This window comes from Perognathus longimembris, chromosome 3, assembly GCF_023159225.1.
Source record: "Perognathus longimembris pacificus isolate PPM17 chromosome 3, ASM2315922v1, whole genome shotgun sequence".
NCBI lineage: Eukaryota > Metazoa > Chordata > Mammalia > Rodentia > Heteromyidae > Perognathus > Perognathus longimembris.
This window is the reverse complement of record NC_063163.1, coordinates 114,602,885-114,624,611: the sequence shown is the minus strand read 5'-3', so window position 1 is coordinate 114,624,611 and position 21,727 is coordinate 114,602,885. Positions and strand designations below refer to the sequence as shown.

General features: G+C 40.8%; 1 protein-coding gene across 1 annotated transcript in view; it reads right to left on the bottom strand.

The window, feature by feature from the left end:
- Positions 1-11,189: 11,189 nt before the first annotated feature.
- LOC125349593 (NXPE family member 2-like) overlaps positions 11,190-21,727 on the bottom strand; it is a 52,219-nt gene continuing 41,681 nt past the window's right edge. The window contains exons 5-8 of the mRNA XM_048343886.1: positions 15,720-16,453; positions 14,124-14,185; positions 12,967-13,182; positions 11,190-12,023 (exon numbers count right to left, since the gene is read on the bottom strand). Coding sequence (XP_048199843.1) covers positions 11,488-12,023; positions 12,967-13,182; positions 14,124-14,185; positions 15,720-16,453 — 1,548 coding nt within the window. The 3' untranslated portion in view covers positions 11,190-11,487. The remainder of the gene's footprint in view (positions 12,024-12,966; positions 13,183-14,123; positions 14,186-15,719; positions 16,454-21,727) is intronic.

Below are 21,727 nucleotides of genomic sequence, written 5' to 3'. Positions count from 1 at the left end.
GTAAGACACTTGTAAGATTAAGTAACATGGAGATGGATAAAAGAATAAGAAATGCAAGGATACCCACATTTTCTCGAGTGTTGCCTTCATGCCGTCCACTCCAGTCTTCTTTGCTGTATCTAGTTTTCATGTAATAGGTCACAGAGTTGACATTCTTAATTTATACCTACAAGATGTAAAGAATTCCCCAAAGGAATCTTTTTTTCTTGAAAGAAGCCTGGCTTACATAGAATTACATAACTGAAATTTAAATACATCCCTAAAGCTTATTTTATTTAATATCCATAGGGTAAATTTTATAAACATTATAACCATGGCATGGTGTTATTCTTGTTCTGCTGGAAAGTCTTATAAATATTCATCTACGAAGAGAGGATAACTTCCCAAAGTTATCCATCTAACAGGTTCTCTTAGTCATGTCTAAACTGCTAATTTATACTCTTTCTTGTTTAACCATTTTTAACTTCTTATTTTGGTAATGATGAGCACCAGTGCAAAACATCTGAGAATATACCCTTTGGAGAGTTAAGAATAACTTTCCTGTATGCCCATGTCACCTCACCCAGAAAATACAACCTAGTGCCTAAAGAGACTCACCTAGTCTATTTCTCCCCACCATGAGTGAAGACTCAGCTCCCCTACTCATGGGGGGGGGGGGTCGACTGTCCACAGGAACCTACTTCTTTGTCACCACACCTAGAGCATTATGATTGGTACATATTTGGCAGAAGCCAGGACAAAGGGAGAAAACCACAAGATGTGAGAAGCTAACACTGCTGTATATGCTATGGTTTCCAATCTATTTTATATCAGTATAAAAGAGCTGATATCTTGATCTCTCAGCCTTCTCATTATTTTGTTCCTTTCACTTGGTTTAGAATTCAATGGGAAATATAACTTGTATTTTTTAGTTATCTATAGGAACCCCACAGGCCACACCCAGATTTGTATCCAGGATTCACTGATCAACGTATAGTGATGTCACCCAGCCAAGTTGCTAAATTTTTTTCCATCCATACTACAGGGAATTTCATAGTAGACAGTAGCAACTGCTCCCAGAATTCTTCTGCAGTAATCTAGTCAATGAAAGCCAAAAGAAGTGTTTGTTTTTGCACACTGACCAGCACACTGTAAGAATACAAATCATGTTCCTTTAGAGTATTCATGAATTCACATTTCAAACTTAGTTTTAGGCTTGATTAACATTTCAGTTTTAGTCTTTGCAGCAAGGGTGCATTCCCTTCTTTCTTTTTCTAACCCTATTTGTTTCAGCATGGACATTCACTAATGCCCTGGACTCATCTCCACTCCAATCTCTGTGGAGAGGGATTTGAAGTATTAGCTTCAATTGGTGAAGATGGGTTTGAGCATTAGCTGATATTGGTAGAGATGGGATTGGGGCATTAGCTGATATCACTGCTGAAAGAACTGGTTTAGAAAGAAAACAGCACTAAAATTCTAGGGCAGAGATCGAAATTGGACTATTGTCAGAACATAGGAAATAAGAGAAATCCAATTGTATAGAGGAAGAAACAAGTTTTACAATGTGTGTGTGTGCAAGTGTGTGTGTTCTAGCAGGGAAAGCAAAAGTCAAGTAAATCGATACCTTGCAAATTGCTAGCACTCTGGGGTTGGCAGGTTATCACTTTCCAGAGAAAGGAGGCAATAAGCAGGTTTTAGAAGTGTGCCTTCTTGAAGCATCACTAACTGGCCAACAGAGCCCTTGTAGGACAACTCAGCTAAAGATCGAGTAGATAGGGACAGGGATATTTGTATCAAAGGCCTTTGGAGAGGCAGTGATGGTGCGTTTAGTGTCGTAGGTGATCACTCCAGATATCTGCCATGAATCCAAGCCAGAAATGGCGCATGATATTGGGGAAAGCATTTGACACAAAGATGACAATGAGGACAGTGATAGTCATAATGCCCAACATACATCACCTAACATTTACCACACCATGCCCAACACACCTCCATCCCTCTTTACACCAATCCTATGAAATGCATACAATTTTAACTAGCCCTTCTGATGACCAAGGAAGCTGTGCTCAGAGAGATTTGTAAGTGGTGTTTCTACATTCACAGAGTTATTAAGCAAATATGGTATATGAATTTGACTTCTCTGCCAGGGAGAAAAATTCTTAGATAAGATATAAGAAATTTATATATGTAGAGAGAGAGATCGAGATATCTATCTATCTATCTATGGAGAGATATGTAGATCTCTTTATATATAGATATCTCTATTTAGTTATCTATAGAGATCTATAGATATCACCAGAGCAGTGATGGCTTATGCCTATAATCCTAGATACTCAGGAGGCTGAGATCTGAGGATCACAGTTCAAAGCCAGTCTGGGCAGGAAAATCTGTGAGGCTTTTATCTCCAATAACTACCAGAAAAAGCTGTAAATGGAGCTGTGGTTCGCGTGGTAGAGCACTATAGCTTTGAGCAAAAGAAGCTCAGGGACAGTGGCCAGGCCCTGAGTTCAAGTCCCAGGGTAGGCACTTAAAATATACATTAGTCAATGGAAACCATTAATAAGAAGTGGGTCTTGAAAGATCTCAACAGCAGACAAAATCAAAGGACAAGTCTTTATACACTTAGAAAACAGATTAGATTTGAAGCTCTTGAATATTCTGGAAAAAAAACAAACTAAGCCCTTCTTTCAGAAATTCCAAGAAAATGTTTCCATCCATCAAAAGGACAGTGAGATCCACAACGGATGTTCATCACTCCCTGCTAAAGACATGTGTTCATTTTTTCTAGCACAAACATCCAAAAGACATTGGAGATTTTACATTTCCCAAGCATACTGTTCAGAGTTCCAATAACATACCTGGGACAGATATAATTGGATCTTAAGTAAATTAAAGGTCATGTTAACTTTTGTTATTTACTATTGGAAGACATAGTTTTAAAAGTTAACAATATGTAGGAAAGTGAATTATTAGCCACACACCTGGAGTTAGCAAAGAAAAAAATCTCTCTTGATTTTCTGAACCATGACTAAGAGAAGGTACAATAAGCACATTCAACTGGATTAAAAAGAAAATAAATAGATATTCTCTAATGCATGCTGCTCACTAGACCTCTGTAGAAGAAATAAGATAAATAACCTGTGCCCTAAAAGTTGCTCATTGCACAAATAAATACTATTTGGAAGATACAGCTCCTAAAAAACTACACATAGTAGAGTTGTAAGATGTCTGCTTTGTTCTTGTTGTTTTTCTAGTACTGGGTTTGCACTCAAGGCCTTGTACTCTCAGCTATTCTGCTCAAGGCTAGCTGTCTACCACTTGGCCCACAGCTCTACTTCTAGCTTTTTGATGGTTAGCTGGAGATAAGAATCTCATGGACTTGTCCACCTGAACTGTCTTTAAACTGCAATCCTCAGATCTCAGCCTCCGCAATAGCCAGGATCACAGGCATGAGCCATCAGCAACAGTTAGAGCCTTTAAATTAAAATAATTTACTGTATCTAACTTTGAATCTGATAAAGATACAAGGATGTATCTGTGTTAAAAGGATGGGCTTTCAAGCCTATGTTGAAATTACCAAGACATAGACATATAGGTATAAAACTTTATTTCTAACTCAGGCTTATGGAGGTTTCTTTCTTTAAAATGAGTTCTACCAAAACCTTAAACAACGTATAACCCTGGTACTACTTAAACTATTCTAGAACACAGAGACAGACTTTTGAGAATGAGTTGAACACAAATACCTCCTTGTACTTCTTGATTTTAATACCTTAGAAATGGTAAAATGATATCCTGGAAATGTTCCTGGAAAATAGCTGTCAACAGAATTCTGTATCCAGAAAAACAGCCATCAAGAATAAAAGCAAAATAAACCACTGTTAGATAAATTAAGCTAAGAAAATGTATCATTAGTGGATGTACCTTTTAACAAACCCTTCGGAGCAATCAGACGGACAGTGAAGATTAAGCATCTTAAATTCACCTCTTGTCAACTGGACACCCAAATTGCCCATGTCCACCTTGAAGGCAAATTGCAGTCCATTCATTTTTACTGTTAGTTTTTATTGGTTTGTATTAAACTGATTCTTATTGCTACAGTTTCTTTCTAATTTGAGCTCGAAGGCTATGTATCCAGAGCGGCCGTCAGCCAACATAGCCATTTGCAAGGAGAGCTTCATTGGGCAGAAAGAGGTTTGAATGAGCTTGTCAGAGGAGACCCAGGGAGAAAATGAGTGCAAAATTCTTGAGCTTGAAGAAATGTGTTACTCTCAGGTCTCAAAGAGATTTGCGTGCTGGTGAGACTCACATAAAGTTCAGAGGCAGCAGGAAGCTCAAGCAAAGAATGAGGAGAAGAATGAGAAATCGGCTCCCACCTGTAACCCTAGCTACTCAGGAGGCTAAGATCTGAGAATCAAAATTCAAAGCCAGCCCAGGCAGGAAAATCCCTAAGACTTGTATCTCCAATTTAACTACCAGAAAACTGGAAGTGGTGTTGTGACTCAAAGTGGTAGAGCTCTATCCTTGAGCTGAAGAGCTCAGGGACAGCACCCAGGCCCAGAGTTCAAGCCCACAAGTGAACCAAAAAACAAAAAAAAAGTGAGAAATAAGAAAAGTGAGAACCTTATTAGGGTCCTTGGACATTATCTTTTAGGCTGTGAGTTGACTGGGTTAAAAAAAAAAAAAACATTGATGAAGTCAATGTTGGTCACTATGTTTTTTTCATGATTGGCAGCTATGCAGTGTGTTGAGACTTGTATAGTGAGATAAGGAACAAACAAGCTACATCTCCAACAACCACTCAGGTCGGGAAGTTTTCTTTTATCCTGTCAAATGTGGTAGGTTTATACCAGGCCTGAAAACAGATGAGGAAGCAAGATCCATATTTGGACAAATTTATGACACTGTTGTTATCAAGCTCTTGGTGTGATCCCAAAACATGTTAACATTTGAAAACCACTAGCTATAACTAGGAATTTAGTGCCACCTATGAGGATAATATAGATGATCTTTCCTACTCATTTTAACTCTAAATTCTATGATTACATGGCTTAATGGCATGGAATAAGGAAGTCTAGCTGAGTTAGACTCCAGCTATTGTGAGTACAGTATACTTTTACAAACAATAGCCACAGACAATGTCAAAGCATAGCAGAGAGAGATTCTGTGTGAAGTACAGCACTCTCTTGGTCACTGGCATTGTTAGCATTAAGAAGTAACCAGTGGGCTGTGAATATGGGTCAGTAGTAGAGGGCTTGCCTAGCATGCATGAAGTCCTAGGTTTGATTCCTCAATGCCACAGAAACAGAAAAACCTGGAAGTATAGCTGTGGCTCAAGTGGTAGAGTGCTAGCCTTGAACCAAAAGAAGCTCAGGGACAGTGACCAGGCCCTGAGTTCAAGCCCTAGGACTGGGGGGAAAAAAGCAACAAATTCCTTTGTAAAACTAAGTATATTTTTTAAAATTTTTTAGCAGTATTGAGGTTTGAACTCAGGACCTTCCACTTGCTTAGCAAATATTTTATCACTTAAGCCATCTCCTAAAAGCCATGGGTGTGTGTGTGTGTGTGTGTGTGTGTGTGTGTGTGTGTGTGTGTGTGTGTGTGTGTGTGTGTTCTAAAATTTGAATGGAGACTTGTTCAGAGGAATCTTCAAAGGGGAAGTAGTGGAAATGCCCAAGTACAAATGTGACCAATAGTTGTAGGGGCAAAAGATCTCCGAAAAGAGTGGCACAAGCTCATCTTTAGAGGATGGCACAGAACATGGTGCCAACTTGCCGGGCATTCTTGCCCTCCAGAGAGGGAGTCAGAACCCTGAAGAATGATGGGGGTAATAGATGATGAACTTCTTTTCAGATGAACTATAAATGTGGCGCTCTTCATGCAATTAAGAAAACAGTGTGTGACTATTAAATTTTAGTGGGTCCCTAATCTAGTTGCCTGTTGGGTATTCTTTTTTTTTATGAAATGTTATCAAATCATTTCTGCAGCAGAAAGCCATTCCATATTCTATATTATTCCCTTTACTTCTGGCAATAAAATCTGGCCACAGGGTGAACATATGGTCGAAGCTAGATAATCAAGATAATTTATCCCCCTGACCCATGTTCTTGGTTCCACCATGGACATGTGACCCAGACTGGGAAAATCAGTATCTGCACTGTGATCTTTGTATGTATATACAGGTACGCAGAGGGATTTCTGTTACTCTAGAATCACAAAACGCAAGGCTGGTACAGCTGTTTGGCTGCTGCAAGTAACGAACACACCTGAAGTGAGCAAGGCCAAAGGAAAACGGCAGAGCGAGCGAGGAGAGGGCACACGGGAGAAACCTGGACATGTCCTTTAAGCATGTGAATGCAATATGCCCCACCCCCCTCTCTCCTCACTCGGGAGCTAACAGGTTGCCTCCCTTCCTCCACAGGCTGCCCGGAAGTGGATGTCTATCCCCGGTATAATGATCTTGTCATCCACTCAGGTCCAAAGCTAGCAAAGGCTATTCTCCAAGGGTTAGGCAAAGCAGTCCCCTCTTTGCTACAGCCAAAGTACAGAGCCTCTCTCTGCTAAAGCCATTTACTTAGCTCAAAAACAAGATATTGTCTGGTCGTGTAGTCTTGATCGATCCTACCAATTAAAATGAGAATGATTGAAGTTATTAATGTACTCATCACAAGGGAAAAGGTACGGCTCAAAGCACTAGGAAGAAATTTCCATAGCCAACTGATGACATGTGGCATTGTTAAGTGTTGACTCCGAAGGAACGCTTGTAAAAATCCCCACGTCAAATGGTACTCTTCTACAAACAGCATGAAGGGAGCATACACGATGAATGAAAATGTGTGTACTGGGACACCGTCACTTTATAGTAGGTTGGAACGATTGATATTCAGAGTATGAATAAATTCTTGGCAGGAGTGCAGGATAAACATCTTAAAGGCTGAAGTACTTGATGGCTTTTTGCATTCCATTGTCACTGGAAACTTGTGCTGTGTAAGAATTTTCATGTAAGGTGTTTGGTGATCTAATGGTGTACAGTGAAAAGGAACTGGAATTACTCCTAGCATAGCAGCAAGGCTTGTATGGGAATGCATCTCGAGTGCTCTCAGACTACGGAAGAACTGTAGCTTTAACAACGTATATCCCAATGCCGATTACAATGCAGGGATCTGAGTCCCTGTTCCTGGGTCTGTCTGAGATGTAAACTCAGACTGAAATGAACTGGACTACAGTTTACAACTGACAAAGAGATCCACTCCCTTGCCGGGGAAAATCATGAAAATTCTATGGATGCTGAAAGTGGAATCTCAGCAAAAATATATTAAGAACTCCGGGAGAGCAGATAGGATATCTACAAGCATGATCAAAAACCAAATTGGTAACCAATTACCAATCGAGCAACTTGCAGGGGTCTGACACCCTCTGTGATAGAACAGTGCCAAGCACAGAAACATGGTGGCAGGACGTGGGGTGGCGGTCGGGCCTATTTCTGACCATGTGATTGTGAAAGCCTTTGGAAATGGTTTGTGGGAGGAATGTGGAAATGTTTGGAGAAGCAGAATGGGGAAAACTAGGAATGCTGGAGGCAGAGCTTCCTGGGTGAGTCTGACGTTGAGGTCAGGAGAGAAAAATGCTGCTAGGAGTGCAGAGGTCATGAGGTTTCAGATGGGAACAAAGATTCCATGGGGGATTGGATCAGTGGCCATTAATGTGACACTCTGGCCAGCGACAAAGGAAGCAAGCGTTCAGCTTCATTCTTTTGCATGTGAATATTCCGTTTCCAACTTACTAGGTGTTGAGGAAACTGCCAGTTGCCTTCATAGGACAGTCTTAAGACCCTTCACTGAAAAAGCATACGTCCTTATAGGCTCCCGTTTATTTAGGGACTTTCTCACCTTTCCCACGCACCCTCTGTGTTTACTTTAGGCCCATGTGACGTGTCGTCTGAATTATTGTTGCCTGGGAGGCTTTTGTCTGTTTTCTGGTGAGGGGGATGAAATGCAGGGCCTCTTGTGCATAGAAAGTCAGCTCCGTACCACTGAGTTGCCAAATCTGTTCCTCCTTTTCCAATCTTGTTTAGGTTTCATGGGGGTCCTTTCAGATTCCATACTCATTTTAGAACTTTCTTTTTCTTTTTTTTTTTTTTCAAAATACTTCATGGGAGATTTGATAGGAATTGCGTAGCTGAGGGTATTTATGACGCTAACAATATTATATCCTTCAGGTCACATGTGTGGGGTGTCTTCCAACTCATTTGTACATTCTTTGACTTATTTTAGCTCTGTTTTGCCATTTTCAGTACACAAAACTGTGCTGAAAACGCGTCATTAGTTAAGGCTATAATGAAGTATTGCAACTTTTTTGGTGCAAAAATGCATTCTCTCCCCCCCACCTCCCTCCCTCCCTCCCTCCCTCTCTCACCTTGCCTCAGCCTCCCAAGTACTGATATTACAGGTGTTCACCACCGTGCGTGTACAGAAACGGGACAGATTTTGAACATTCATTTTACATCCTGAAACCTTGCTGAATCTATCACTCTGAACAGATGTTCTGAAGAAGCTTTAAAGTTTTGAAACATAAGACCACATCATCTATAAACAGAGAAATGTGTCTTTCTTGTCTAATTGTATGACTCGCTTTTCTGTTGTCTAATTATTCTTGTTAGAATTTCAAGTGCTATGCTATACAGTATTGATGAAAAGTGGGTATCCTTCTCGTTCCTAACCTTAGTGAAGATTCTTCATTGTTCATCACTGAATATGATTAGCTGTGGGATTTCATTCCTTCGTTTTCCTTCACGGAATGAAATGGAACATGACTGTTTTGCCATCCACTGTGTTAATGTGTTATATCACACTGATTTTCATACTTTCGTGTTTCAAATATAACCCCACTTGCTCATGGTTTTATTTTCTTTCCTTTCTTTTATTTTTTTCTGTCAGTCATGGGGCTTGAACTCAGGGCCTGGATGCTATCCCTGAACTCTTTTGCTCAAGGCTAGCACTCTACCACTTGGAGCTACACCACCACTTCCCACTTTCAGGTGGTTAACTGGAGATAAAAGTCTCAGTTTTTCCTGCCTGGGCTGGCTTTGAACCATGATCCTCAGATCTCAGCCTCCTGAGTAGCTAGGATTACAGGCGTGAGCCACCAGTGCTCAGATTTGCTCCTGGTTTTCTTTCAATGTGTGTGGAATTCAGTTTGCTAGTGAATTTTTGAAAGTTTTTGCATCTTAATCCATCAAGAAAATGGAGCTATAAGAATTTTATTCCCTTTGGTGTCCCTGTATCAAGACAATGCTGGAATCATGAAAGAGGTTTGGGAATGCCCTCCTGCTCTGCAATTAGAATGGTGTTAATGCCTCTTCAAATATTTTTGAAGAGTTCTTCAAGGAAGGCATTTGGTCCTGGCTTTTCTTCGTTGGAGGGTTTTGATTCCCATTTCAATGTCTTTGTAATCGTATGTGTAAATATTTTCATTTCTTCACGATTCAGTCTTAGTAGATTGTATGTTTTCATTGATGGTATGTTTCACTGATTTCCTCTACCTTATGATGCAATTTGCTAGTATATAATTTTGCATAGTCTCATACCCCTTTTTATTTCTGTAGCATCTATTGTAATTCCCTCTTTTCTACTACTTTAAGCTATTTGAAACCTCTCTCTCAATATATATAGAGATATAGATATCTGTAGATAGACAGGTAGATAGATAGAGAGATAGATAGATCTTGTTGTTTGGCTAAGGGTTTGTTCATTGTTTTGATATTTTAAAAAACCTCTAATCCTTAATTTCATTGAGGTGAGAAATGGGGTGGAAGTCCTAATGTTCACTGATCTAGGCAAATTGGGGTACATCTCAAGAATGGAAATTGTATCACCAAGGCAGAGGGATTTGAGAAGACCTTGGAGTCAAAATGATAATTCACTTAAGCAATTAATAACTTGATATTTATTTATTTTGACAATTCCTAAAGAATTAGAACCAGTGCAAGGAATACATTTTCATTGTGGGTGCATTGCATTCACAAACTGCTTTGTTAAATGCCAATTCCTTTGTACAACTGTTTAAAGATAATTTAAAAAAAAGAAATTCTGACATAGCACATGTGCTATGTCATGTGCTAGAGACATTGTGGTAGGTGGGGTAACACAAAATGACAAATACCGCATGATTCAATTTATACGACATTCTCAGAATCATTAAATTCATAGCCACAAAAAGTATGTTGGAAGTTTCCAGGGGCTGTGGGTAGAGACAGTGGAAAGTCATTAAGTGGTACAGTCTTTCTGTTTAGGAGGAGAAAGAAGCTGTGGACACAGATCATGACCGTAACATCTGTACAACACCAGGTAAACCTAATGCCGCTGCACTGTATAATTTTTTTCATTTGCATATTTCATATAAAATTTCATGTTTATACTAATACAGTTGGACTGAATTTTAATTTGGACAGCCTGTATGTTATAAAAGGGGAGAGATATAAATTATTTACAAGGTAAATGATTCCAGAACATCAGTTAGATGAACAGATGTGATACTGTGTCTACTTATATCAGTCTACATTTTCCCCCTAAGAATGTCACCATCTCTAAATAAGAAATAATTCTTATCATCTAGAAGAACATTGGTGCCTCCAGATTCTGGGAAAAGAGCTTTATCTTCAAATTCCACAGCTACTACTATTTCTTCAAATGCTTGAGTTTGCTTTTTTTAAATATTGGTTTCTTATCAGGAATGGCAATACATGCCTGTACCCAGAATTCAGGAAGTTCTACTTTGGGCAACATATAGGATTCAAGACCACATAGCAAGATTTTGTCTCAAAAAAGACAAAAAGTTTGCTACTCAGGAGGCTGAGAGCTAAGTATCATGGTTCTAAGCTAGCCCAGGCAGGGAAATTCATGGGACTTATCACCAATAAACTACTCAGAAAAGGCCAGAAGTGGTACTCAGTAGTAAAATGCTAGCCCTGAGGACAAAGAGGTTCTAGGATTACACCCGACCCCTGAGTTGGGCCCCATGACTAGCAAAAGAAGAATAAGAGGGAGGAGGAGGAGGGGGAGGGGAGGGAGAGGGGAAGGGGAGGAGGAGGAGGAGGAGGAGGAGGAGGAGGAGGAGGAGGAGGAGGAGGAGGAGGAGGAGGAGGAGGAAGGAAGTTAGACTAGAATTGTAGGCTCATGCCTATACTTCTATCTACTCAGGCAGCTGAGACAGAATCACAGTTCAAAACCAGTTTGCACAGAAAAGTAGGAGAGACTCCATCTCCAAAATAAACAGCAAAAAAAAAAAAAAACCCAAAAGGAATGGAAGATGGATGATTAGCTCAGGGGGTAGAGAACTAGCTGAATAAGCTAGCCGAGCAAGTATGAGATCCTGAGTTCACACACTAACACCAGCAAAACAGCAACAAAGTCAGTTTCTTTCTACTTCAGATGACATAATCTATCCCTGTAATACAGGTGAGACCATCTAAAGTAAGGGGCGAGTGCGGCTTTCTGTATGTTTCCTCTAGCAAATATAGTTGAGGAACATCCTGATCTGATGCGAAACAACATATTCAGGCGGATGGAGGTCATTAGTGTTGTACGCAACTGTCATGTCCCACGCATCAATAATACCCACACGGAGGTCTTCAAAAATATCCCTTATGATAAGATTATGGATATAACCATGGAAGTCACTGAACACCTCGGCGTTGTTATGTACCTCCCTGGTATTTTCAGTTTTCAGTATCACTTTGGTTCCCGGGCTTCTCAAGAAGAGACGTTCGATGGCCTTTCTGATGTTGACGGCTCGGCGGATGAAAATGTTGATGGGGAAGGGTCTGAAGTGTTGACCAATGGTAATGACAATGGCTGTGTTACTGTCACCTGCCACCTGGTCAATTTCCCGTGGGATATAGTTTTCATCTTTCATGGAGTACAGGTTTACGGTAATAAATGGGTGACTGTGCTTTCTCCATTGAATCAAGCTATGTTTTTCAATATCCAGAAGAACATGTCTCTTAAAGGGCCCACTTCCATGGTGATCGAAATTCTTTAAGGCTGGTGGAACATTAATGAATAAATCTTAAGTTAACAAAAGTAACATGATGTCATTTAAAAAAACAAGCAATATCTGTAAAATTCTGAAATCATCTCTGATTGAAGGCTTGCTGCTAATGTTAAGGTACAGAATTTTACCAGATCCCTTTAATCCTTCACAACATTTTGAACTTCTTATCAAAATACGTGAAGAAAAAGTGTTAATATCTATGACTTTTTATATTTTTAAAGTTTTAAAAATTATTATTATTAGGGCTGGGAATATGGCCTAGTGGTAAAGTGCTTGCCTCGTATACATGAAGCCCTGGGTTCGATTCCTCAGCCCCACATACGTAGAAAAAGCCAGAAGTGGCGCTGTGGCTCAAGTGGTAGAGTGCTAGCCTTGAGCAAAAAAGAAGCCAGGGACAGTGCTCAGGCCCTGAGTTCAAGCCCCAGGACTGGCAAAAAAAATTATTATTAATCTTTTTATTATCCTGAAGTAGCTGTGCAGAGGTGTTTCAATTCAATAAATAATCTGTGATTTTACAAAGGAAAATTGAACTTTTTATTAAAGTTCCAAAGCCAAAAGGGTAATAGTAAAATGAAAATCAGAAAAGGAAAGCAAAGAATTCTAATTAAGCTGGGTGCCATTGGCTCGTGCCTGTAATCTTAGCTACTCAGGAGGCTGAGATCTGAGGAGCACAGTTCAAAGCCAGCCCAGGCAAGAAAGTCCATGAGACTTCTATCTCCACTGAACCACCAGAAAACCAGAAGTGGCACTGTGGCTCAAAGTGGTACAGTACTACCCTTGAATATAAAAGCTCAGGAACAACACCCAGACCCTGAGTTCAAGTTCCACCATTGGCCAAAAACAAACAAACATAAAAAAATAATTCTAGTTATTATTTGTTTAAAAGCCTCAAAAAAGTAAATTCTGATTTCAAAATAAGAATAATATGCATACTTTCCACAACTTTGCTTAAGTAGTAAATCCACTGACGTAGAGTTGAATCTCCCATGAGGTAAATGAGTTTTCTTTCCAAACAGCTGCGAATATTTTTGGTTGCACTAAACTCCATTAGTTTGCAAAATGCCGTTTTCCAGTTTCCTTTGAAAGCGTACCCACTGGGGAAAGGAGACTTCATTCCAATCTGACATTTCTTTTTTATATCTTCAGTCTCTGGCAACAAAAATTCCCACTGTCAGCAGTTTGTATTACCACAGATTATTTGTGAAACTCTCCTCATCTTGGCCCTCCTTTTTGTCTCTACCTTTCATCCTTCCCTATTTCTGTTCATCCACAAACATTTGATTAGCAAAATCACAAGTGAATAAGATGCTCCCACTACGTGGTTTTCTCTGTTCTTTCTTATGTAGTCACAATATTTCCCTTGTTCCCAAGGCTACTTGGGAATGAGGGGTCATTTTGACAGATGACGGGCTTTCGTCTAGGCTCGTGATTTATTTCTACCTATGCTTTCCACTGGGTTTAGCAGAATTCTTTCCCCAGTAAACATTTGCTGAATACCTGAATAAGGGATAATGGGTAAATGTGAAGCTGTTAGCTGTTGTTTGCTGCATTGTAATTTAAATTCCAGCATTGCAGAATCATCGATTGTTGCATGAAATGACTATGTTGACCACTAAAGCTTACATGATAAAATTGAAAAAAAATCCACAGAAATTGCTAGTTCGTAGAACTTTTTATGTGGTACAGCTTACTAAAAAATTAAATTAATTAATAAATTAGAACCCACTAGAGAAATTTCCTAATTCTGAATCTGTGTGACTCATTCAAACCATTTTCACATGGTGCCAGTATCTACCTATTGGTTTTTGGAGAAAATATCTTAAATTTAAATGTAAACATCCTGAATATATTGAGAGAAGGCAGCTGACATGAGTGATTTTGTTAACCTTTTATTTCTTACTCTGGATGAAAATTGGTTTAAATTGGTGTAAAAATAATTCCCAAGAATGGGGAAACCCAAGGTGGTTGGTATTATTTGTCACAGAAAAAAATAAAAGGTTAAAATGGTTAATGTAGAATAAACATGTCTCAAAGTAAGATAGTCACTGAAAAGTAATTTATGGGTACAGTAAAGGGCACACTGGACTTACTATTACATGATAAGACCTTGATGGAGTTCAAGTTCTTCATCATTTCAATTGCCATGTTGGACCTTCAAGAAATGAGAAAATGAATTAGCCTAACATCCATCCAGATAATCAAATAAGAGTGAGTCTCTGGTTTAGATGGAATGAAGTTCAGGCTAACTCTTGGCAAATAAGTTTGCTTCATTATTTTGATACATTTAAGATATTCCAGAGAAAGTAAGTAGGTTAGTGTTTTGGAAAACAGATCATTGAGTAATGGCAGAGAATCTAGAAATCCATAATGTCACTTGCTGTCAATCAAAACTATCTGTCTATCCATCCATCCATCCATCCATCCATCTCTCTACCTACCTATCCTTTAATTTCACTCTACATGGTCTTCTTCTATAAGCACTCCTCTCATACTTTTGCTTTCTGTAATAACTCAGGTCTTCATGAAACTTCTGGTAGGTCAGTGCTTCCATCAGAAATATCTAGAGTAACTGCATAAATTGGATTGGTGAACCTTGCTCTCAGAACTTTTGATTTAGTAATTTCGGGATAAGATCCAAGAAGTTAGACTTCTAAGAAGCTCTGAGGTAAAGCTGAAGCCATTGATCTTGGAGCACTACTTTGAGGGTCACTGCAAAAACATTACATTGTGAATATTAGTTGCAATCACTCTTAATGAGGGTCCCATCAGACCTATATTTGGCACAGGATTAAAACTTGTCCCAGCGGCAAAGTGAGTCTGGATAAGTCTATTTTCCTTTCTCCATCCCATAGGACTAAAGATAGACCATGATCAGGATACCCTGCAAACGTAGCAACAACAACAAACAGTTAGGGGCTGGGGATATAGCCTAGTGGCAAGAGTGCCTGCCTCGGATACACGAGGCCCTAGGTTCGATTCCCCAGCACCACATATACAGAAAACGGCCAGAAGCGGCGCTGTGGCTCAAGTGGTGGAGTGCTAGCCTTGAGTGGGAAGAAGCCAGGGACAGTGCTCAGGCCCTGAGTCCAAGGCCCAGGACTGGCCAAAAAAAAAAAAAAGAACAAGCAGTTACCTTTTAGCAACATGAATCTGCAGGCAGAGAAACCAGCTCGGAAAATAGTTGCAATAATCTGATTGAGGTTTGATGATCATTTTTTTTTTACAAAGATACAGGTAACAGTAAAGGATGACTGGGTTCAGGAGCTCACTGAGAAGTCGGATTGACAGAATTGGATCATTATTTGATTAAAAGGGAGAGTAACCTGATTAATGATATGATTTACCTCTTGGGCACAGCATCTATGAAAAGTGTATGAAGGTAGCGCCAATGGAACACACTGTAGGGAATATTTGATTATTAAAAATCACTGAATCTGGAAGTACTATACACCATGAAAAATAAGTATATGCTGTACTCGTGCACTTGGTTGGCAAGCAGTTCCACACACACACAGGCCCTGCGAACATGTGGTCAGCTGAGCTCATGCTGAAGGACTGGGCTACCTTTCACTTAGTCCACAGAGTTGATGTGATAAAGAGAGTCTGAGCAGACGAAACTTTAGGCTGAGTTTGGTTTGAACCCGTCTACCTCTGGTGTCCCCCTGGTGTATGTGAAGGCTATTTACCTGTGAAAAAGATTCCATTCTCCCTTGCTAAGGTAGGAAAGTGGTCTGTTTTTGGTGCTCAGGTAAATGAAGGCCTCGCAGGGCACGCGCGGCGGTTTCACACAGTAGAAGGCTTCTTGGTCCCGAAGATCCAGGTACTGGCACAGTTCAGCACTCGAGTTTAAAGCCAGGCCACATTCAGTGAAGACTTCAGAAGTGCCATTAAGAAATTTACCTTTGAACATAATTCGATCGTAGCCTTGGTTCCTCGCCCTCCAGAGAGCGGACACCCCTTCGCTGGGGTGCATGAGCACGACGGACAGAGAGACCTGGCCTTCCCAGAACAGAGTGAAGCTCACAAGGTAGGTGCCATTGTCGAAGTCCGTCACCTTTCCCGACGCAGCTGCCTTCAAGCCTGGGGAGGACATCCTGGCCCTCAGGAAGTCCCCACCATATTCCTTCCTGTGTCCCAAGAAGTCCCTCATCTCCAGCAGGACGTCCAGCTGGTCCCCCTGGCAGTACGCGTCTTTAGGGTTGAGGATGATGACTCGGCTGTGTTTCGCGCTGGTGGTGGCGTTCATGTGGGTGAAGGGTCTGGGTGGGAACCTGCGGTCTAGTTTCTCTATGATCTCCCTGACTCTCAGCTCCGTAGCTGTTGGCAAAACATGTGGAGTCTGAGCTTCTTGACAGTTCAAGTACTTTCTGAAGACACTCCATTGTTTGAGAGCAATTGGGTTTCCCCAGTGGATCAAGAGCTGAAGGAATGAGGGGAAACAGATGTATTTATTACCATCAGACAAGAGGACTTGCTTCTCAAGGTAAATTAGCATGACTCAAATAATGTTTTTCATTAATAAATTAAATTAATAATAATAAAATTATTAATTAAATAATAAAATTGATAATAAAAAAACAAATACAGATCAGAAATCAATTCTAACTAGTTTTCATTTATGGTCTTGCAATGAACATCATGTACTTTAAGTAATTCAATGATATTCACATAATTTCCATGACCACTGTTTTTACTGACTTTGTATTATTCCATCAAGAACACATAACAGGACACCGAAGGCTGGGCGTGGTAGCAGATCACTGTAATCCTAGCTAAGCAGGAGGCACAGATAAGGGGATCTTCATATGAGGCCACACTGGCCAAAAGGCCTGCAACTCTTTTTGTTTGTTTTGGGTTTTATTGCCAGTCCTGGGGCTTGAACTCAGGGCCTGAACACTGTCCCTGGCTTCTTTTTGCTCAAGGCTAGCACTCTACCACTTGAACCACAGTGCCACTTCCGGCTTTTTCTATGTATGTGGTGCTGAGGAATGGAACCCATGGCTTCATGTGTACGAGGCGAGCTCTTTACCACTAGGCCATATTCCCAGCCCAAGCCTGCAACTCCTTTTTGAAAGATAACTACAGCAAGAAAAGACTGGCAATACGGCTCAAGTGGTAGAGCACCAGACTAGCAACCAGTCTAGTAAACATGAAATCCTCGTCAAAACCCCAATACCACCACACCACCTTCCTCCAAAATGGGAAGGAAGGCAGAAAGGGAGGGATGGTGGGAGGGAGAGGGAGGGGGGGAGAGGAAAAAGGAGGGAGGGAGGGAAGATAAAAGATATTTTAAAATAACCATGTAATTTGAGAGTATGGGTAGGGTTGGGAAAGATGGGGGAGAACAATGAATGGGATAACATTGGCCAAGATACCTTGCACTTATACATTATACTTGCTGAAGGCAATATACTTGTTGAACTGAAACCCTTTTGTACAACTACTTAAAGATAATAAAAATTAATTTAAAAATAACAATGCCAGGTGCCAGTGACTCACACGTATAATCCTAGCTATTCAGGAGGCTGAAATCTGAAGATGGCAACTGAAAGCCAGGCTGGACTGGAAAGTCTGTGAGATTCTTATCACCAATGAACCATCAAAAAGCTGAGTGGCCAAGTAGCTAGAGCACTAGCTTTGAGTGGAAAAAGCTGAGGCAGTGCCAAGGCCCTGAGTTCAAGGCCTAGCACCAGTATGAGATAACAAACAAACAAAACAAAAACACATAAAATTATGCTTTTCACTTGTCTGGTACTTTGTTTTTCAAGCATAATCTAGAAGTAATGCTACAAGCAAATAAATTAGGTAAATGTAAAAGAGAAATGTTTAGAGGTGTTCTTCGTGTAATTGAAGTCTGAAAGTTATGTGATGGACATAAAACATCTGAGTATTTCTAAGAAAGTTAAAATAAATACAGAAGCATTGCTTGCTAAAAACAAACCTAAGTTTTCTTGGCTTCTTAGATGCTATAAAAATAATGCATTTGGGCTTACTGATAAATAAATGTGTTGTTATAACAAGGTAAAACTGATTCAAATTGTTTTCTTCCTGAGTCATCATTAACCAGTAAAGCGGCGAAGAGAATTTGAACTCACATACGACTACAATTAAAATTTTGTACAGATTGTTTTGAAATGTGGATTGCTTTGAAATGGGTTCCCACTGTGTAGCCAAATCTGCCCTCGAACTTCTCATCTTCCTTCCACTGCCCCTTGATTTCTGTGATTACAGCTATGAACTACCACACCAAAATGTAAAAAAGAAAACAAGACAAGAAAAGAATCAGTACTCAGGAGATAAAGAGGTACTGACAGCTGAGTGCTGGTGGCCCGTGTCTGTAATCCTAGCTCTCAGGAGGATTAGATCTGAACATTGCAGTTCAAAGAAATGTCCCTAAGGCTCTTATCTCCAATTAACCATCCCCCCAAAAGCTGGAAGTAGAGCTGTGGCTCAAGTGGTAGAGCACTAGCCTGGAGCAAAAACAAACAAACAAAAAACCTCAAGGACACTGCCTAGGCCGTAAGTGCAAGCTCAAGAGTTGGCAAAAAAATGAAGTAGGGTTCCCTTTTGGCCACATCCCCTCCAACAATTGTTATTATGTTATTAGATGATGCTAAGTGAAATGAACTCCATGATATGGAAACAAGTGATATATCACAGTTATAACTACTTTCAACGTCCTATGTGAATGTGTAGTTTCTATTATTGATGATGTTTTGTATCACCTTCCTATGTTTGTACCTACACTATCTCTGTAATCTTATCTGAGTATATTGGAAACCGTGTTTACTGGTATTGGAAGTAGGAAATTCAAAGGGAATACCAAATTCGAGAGACACGGGGTAAAAAAAGAGAAATAACTACAAAAGCAATACTTGCAAAACTGTTTGGTGTAAGTGAACTGAACAACTGGGCGGGGGGGAGGGAAGGGGGGGGAGGGAGGGGGGCATGAGGGACAAGGCAACAAACAGTACAAGAAATGTATCCAACGCCCAACGTATGATACTGTAACCTCTCTGTACGTCAGTTTGAAAATAAAAATTTGAGAAAAAAAAAAAAAAAAAAAAAGAAAAAACAGACATGGCACTATTGATCAAGTGGTAGAGCACTAGCCTAGAGCGCAAAGAGGCCCATCAACAGTGTCCAGGCCCAATGTTCAAGCCCATGATCAGAAAAAAAAATAAATAAATAAAATTTTGTAATCCAGAAAAAAAAAAAAAAAAAGAGTTGGCAAAAAAAAAAAAAAAAAGAGGTGGGAAATGCAAGAATGTATAAAGTTATAAATATAAAAATGCTTCTAATTTTAAAAAATTTATATGATAAAATAAGATTTTTGTCCTACAGTAAAATGACGGAAATAAAAAGAACATGACTAAACATCCGGACAAAGTTAAAAAAAAAAACAACGTTTATAAATTATGGTGTTCCTGATATATACAGAGCACTGGCTGTGGGCGCAGAGATTCACCTTTCTCAACTGCTGGGACTCACATCCAAGATTCTCGACAATAGAGACGTGGCTGAAGCAGAAAGCAAGATAAAAGGCAAGGAAGCAGACATCCTTAGCTGCGTTGCATTCGCGTCCCCCGCCTTGAGGGGGCCTCCTGGGAAGGAATCCCAGCCTACAGTTGTGGCCACAAGCTCCGTGAAGCTGGGGTAGAGCCAGCGTACAATCTCCAGGCAGGAGGGAAGTGCTCAAATTGTTTCCTCAGAGGGAAGTTAGGGGACCAGCTCCTTTTGAGCGCTCTCTCTCTCTCCCCCCGCCCGCCCCCCCAATATTGGGGTTTGATTTCAAGGGCTTGTAACTGTTGTGCAGACTCTACCATCTAAGCCACTCTGTCGCTCCTTTTTCCCATTGAGTATTTTCAAGAGAGATTCTCACTTTATGCCTGGCCAGTCTGGGCTGTGCTTCTCTCCTTTGTGCTTTCCTTCATCACTGGGATGACAGGTGCACACCGCTTTGCACTGTGCCTAGCTTAGTTCCCTCTTAGAGGGACTGGGTGGCCCTGGGGAGCCCTGCTGGGATCTCTTGAATACAATCCTAAATTCTTCCAAGGGTTCTGGCCTTACTGTATAGATACCGCTAGAGAAGAAACTGAGTTTTACTCAATACTGGAGCCAGTGAAAATGGCACTGGCCAGAAATACAAATGGCGTAAGAGTGATATCAAGAAGAGGAGGAGCTAAATGGTTTTGCAAGCCTCTCCCTTGTGGAATGGGTTCAGAGATTTGAAAGTGTACACTCCCACACATTCCTGAGTGCCACATTTCCCCCTTAGAAACACATGTATTCATCAAGCTCATGAAAGTGACCATGCATCTTCAGAAATACAAGTTCCTAAGAATCATGGGGCTGAGCTCATGCTACTGCCATAAAATGCCAACAATGCCTGAGAATGGCCCGACTGCAGGCCAGCCAGAAACCGGGGCCTAAGGACAGGTAGCGTGAGCCCAGAGCCAAGACATGGAAAAGTCATCGGAAATCCTAGTGCCTGTTTCCCTTGAGCAAAACAACATCCCTTCGGGCTTGTGGGCCTTGATGAAATGAGGCCTGTGTTTGACCACCTTTCTAAATGCAGTCTAAGTCCCTGCCAATCCTATTAAATAATACTGGCATCCTACCAGATGAGAGATAAGGAATGGGGTGCTGGTGGCTCACACTTAGCTACTCAGAAGGCTGAGATCTGAGGTTCAAAGGCAGCCTGGGCAGGAAAAGCCCTGTTGAGCCTCTTATGTCCAACTAACCAGCAGAAAACCTATGGCCCACAGTGGTAGAGAGCTACCTGTGAGCAAAAGAGCTCAAGGACAGTGCCCAAGCCCTGTGTTTGAGCCCCATGATACATACACACACAAAAAAAGGAAGAAGATAGGAAGGGAGGGAGGGAGGATGGAGGGAGGGAGGCAGGGAGGAAAGGAAGAAAGAAAGGGAAGGAAGGACAGGAAAATACAGACTCATCCAAGATGTATGGGCAACAAAGTCATATAAAGTCTTGTAGTTCCTAATACCTACAGTTTATTACATAATGGTCACAGAGTGGGCTGGGATGTAGCTCAGTGGCAAAGCGCTTGCCTAGCAAGTGCAACGTCTTGGGTTCGATTCCCCAGTACCAAAAAAAAAAAAAAAAAAAAAAGAAGTAAGTCAAACATAATGTTCACAGAGGTAGTAAGCACTACAAAGGGCTACATTTAAAGAACACTTGTTTTGCATCTTCCTGCACTCCAGATGTGCCTTCAGTTCTGTTGCCTTCAATGCCTGTGCCTTCGATGCTAGCCACCCGAGAGGTGTTGGAGGACAGCAGTCCAAGGCCAGCCCCCAAATAAAATCCATGGGCCTCCATCTCAACCAAGAGTTGGGGAATCGTAGTGTGCTCTTGTCACTCCCAATGACACAGGGAAGCACAGCCCAGGCGGACCCAGGCATGCAGTGACACCTGATTTTGTAAATAACCAAGGCGCAAAGGAACTGGAGACCCGCACATGTGGTAAAGCACCTGCCTTGCAAGCTCGAGGCCCTGAGTTCCCTAGTACCACAGAAAAAAAGAGAGAAACAGATGCTTAAAGGACCCTAAAAATGTACCTGCTATATACTTCAGAGTATCAAGGGGGGAAATAAAAACAAAACCAACAACCATGCAGCACCTCGACATACAGCCTGTGTTCGTGGAGATTTTCCGGCTGCTGCTGATCTCCGCCTG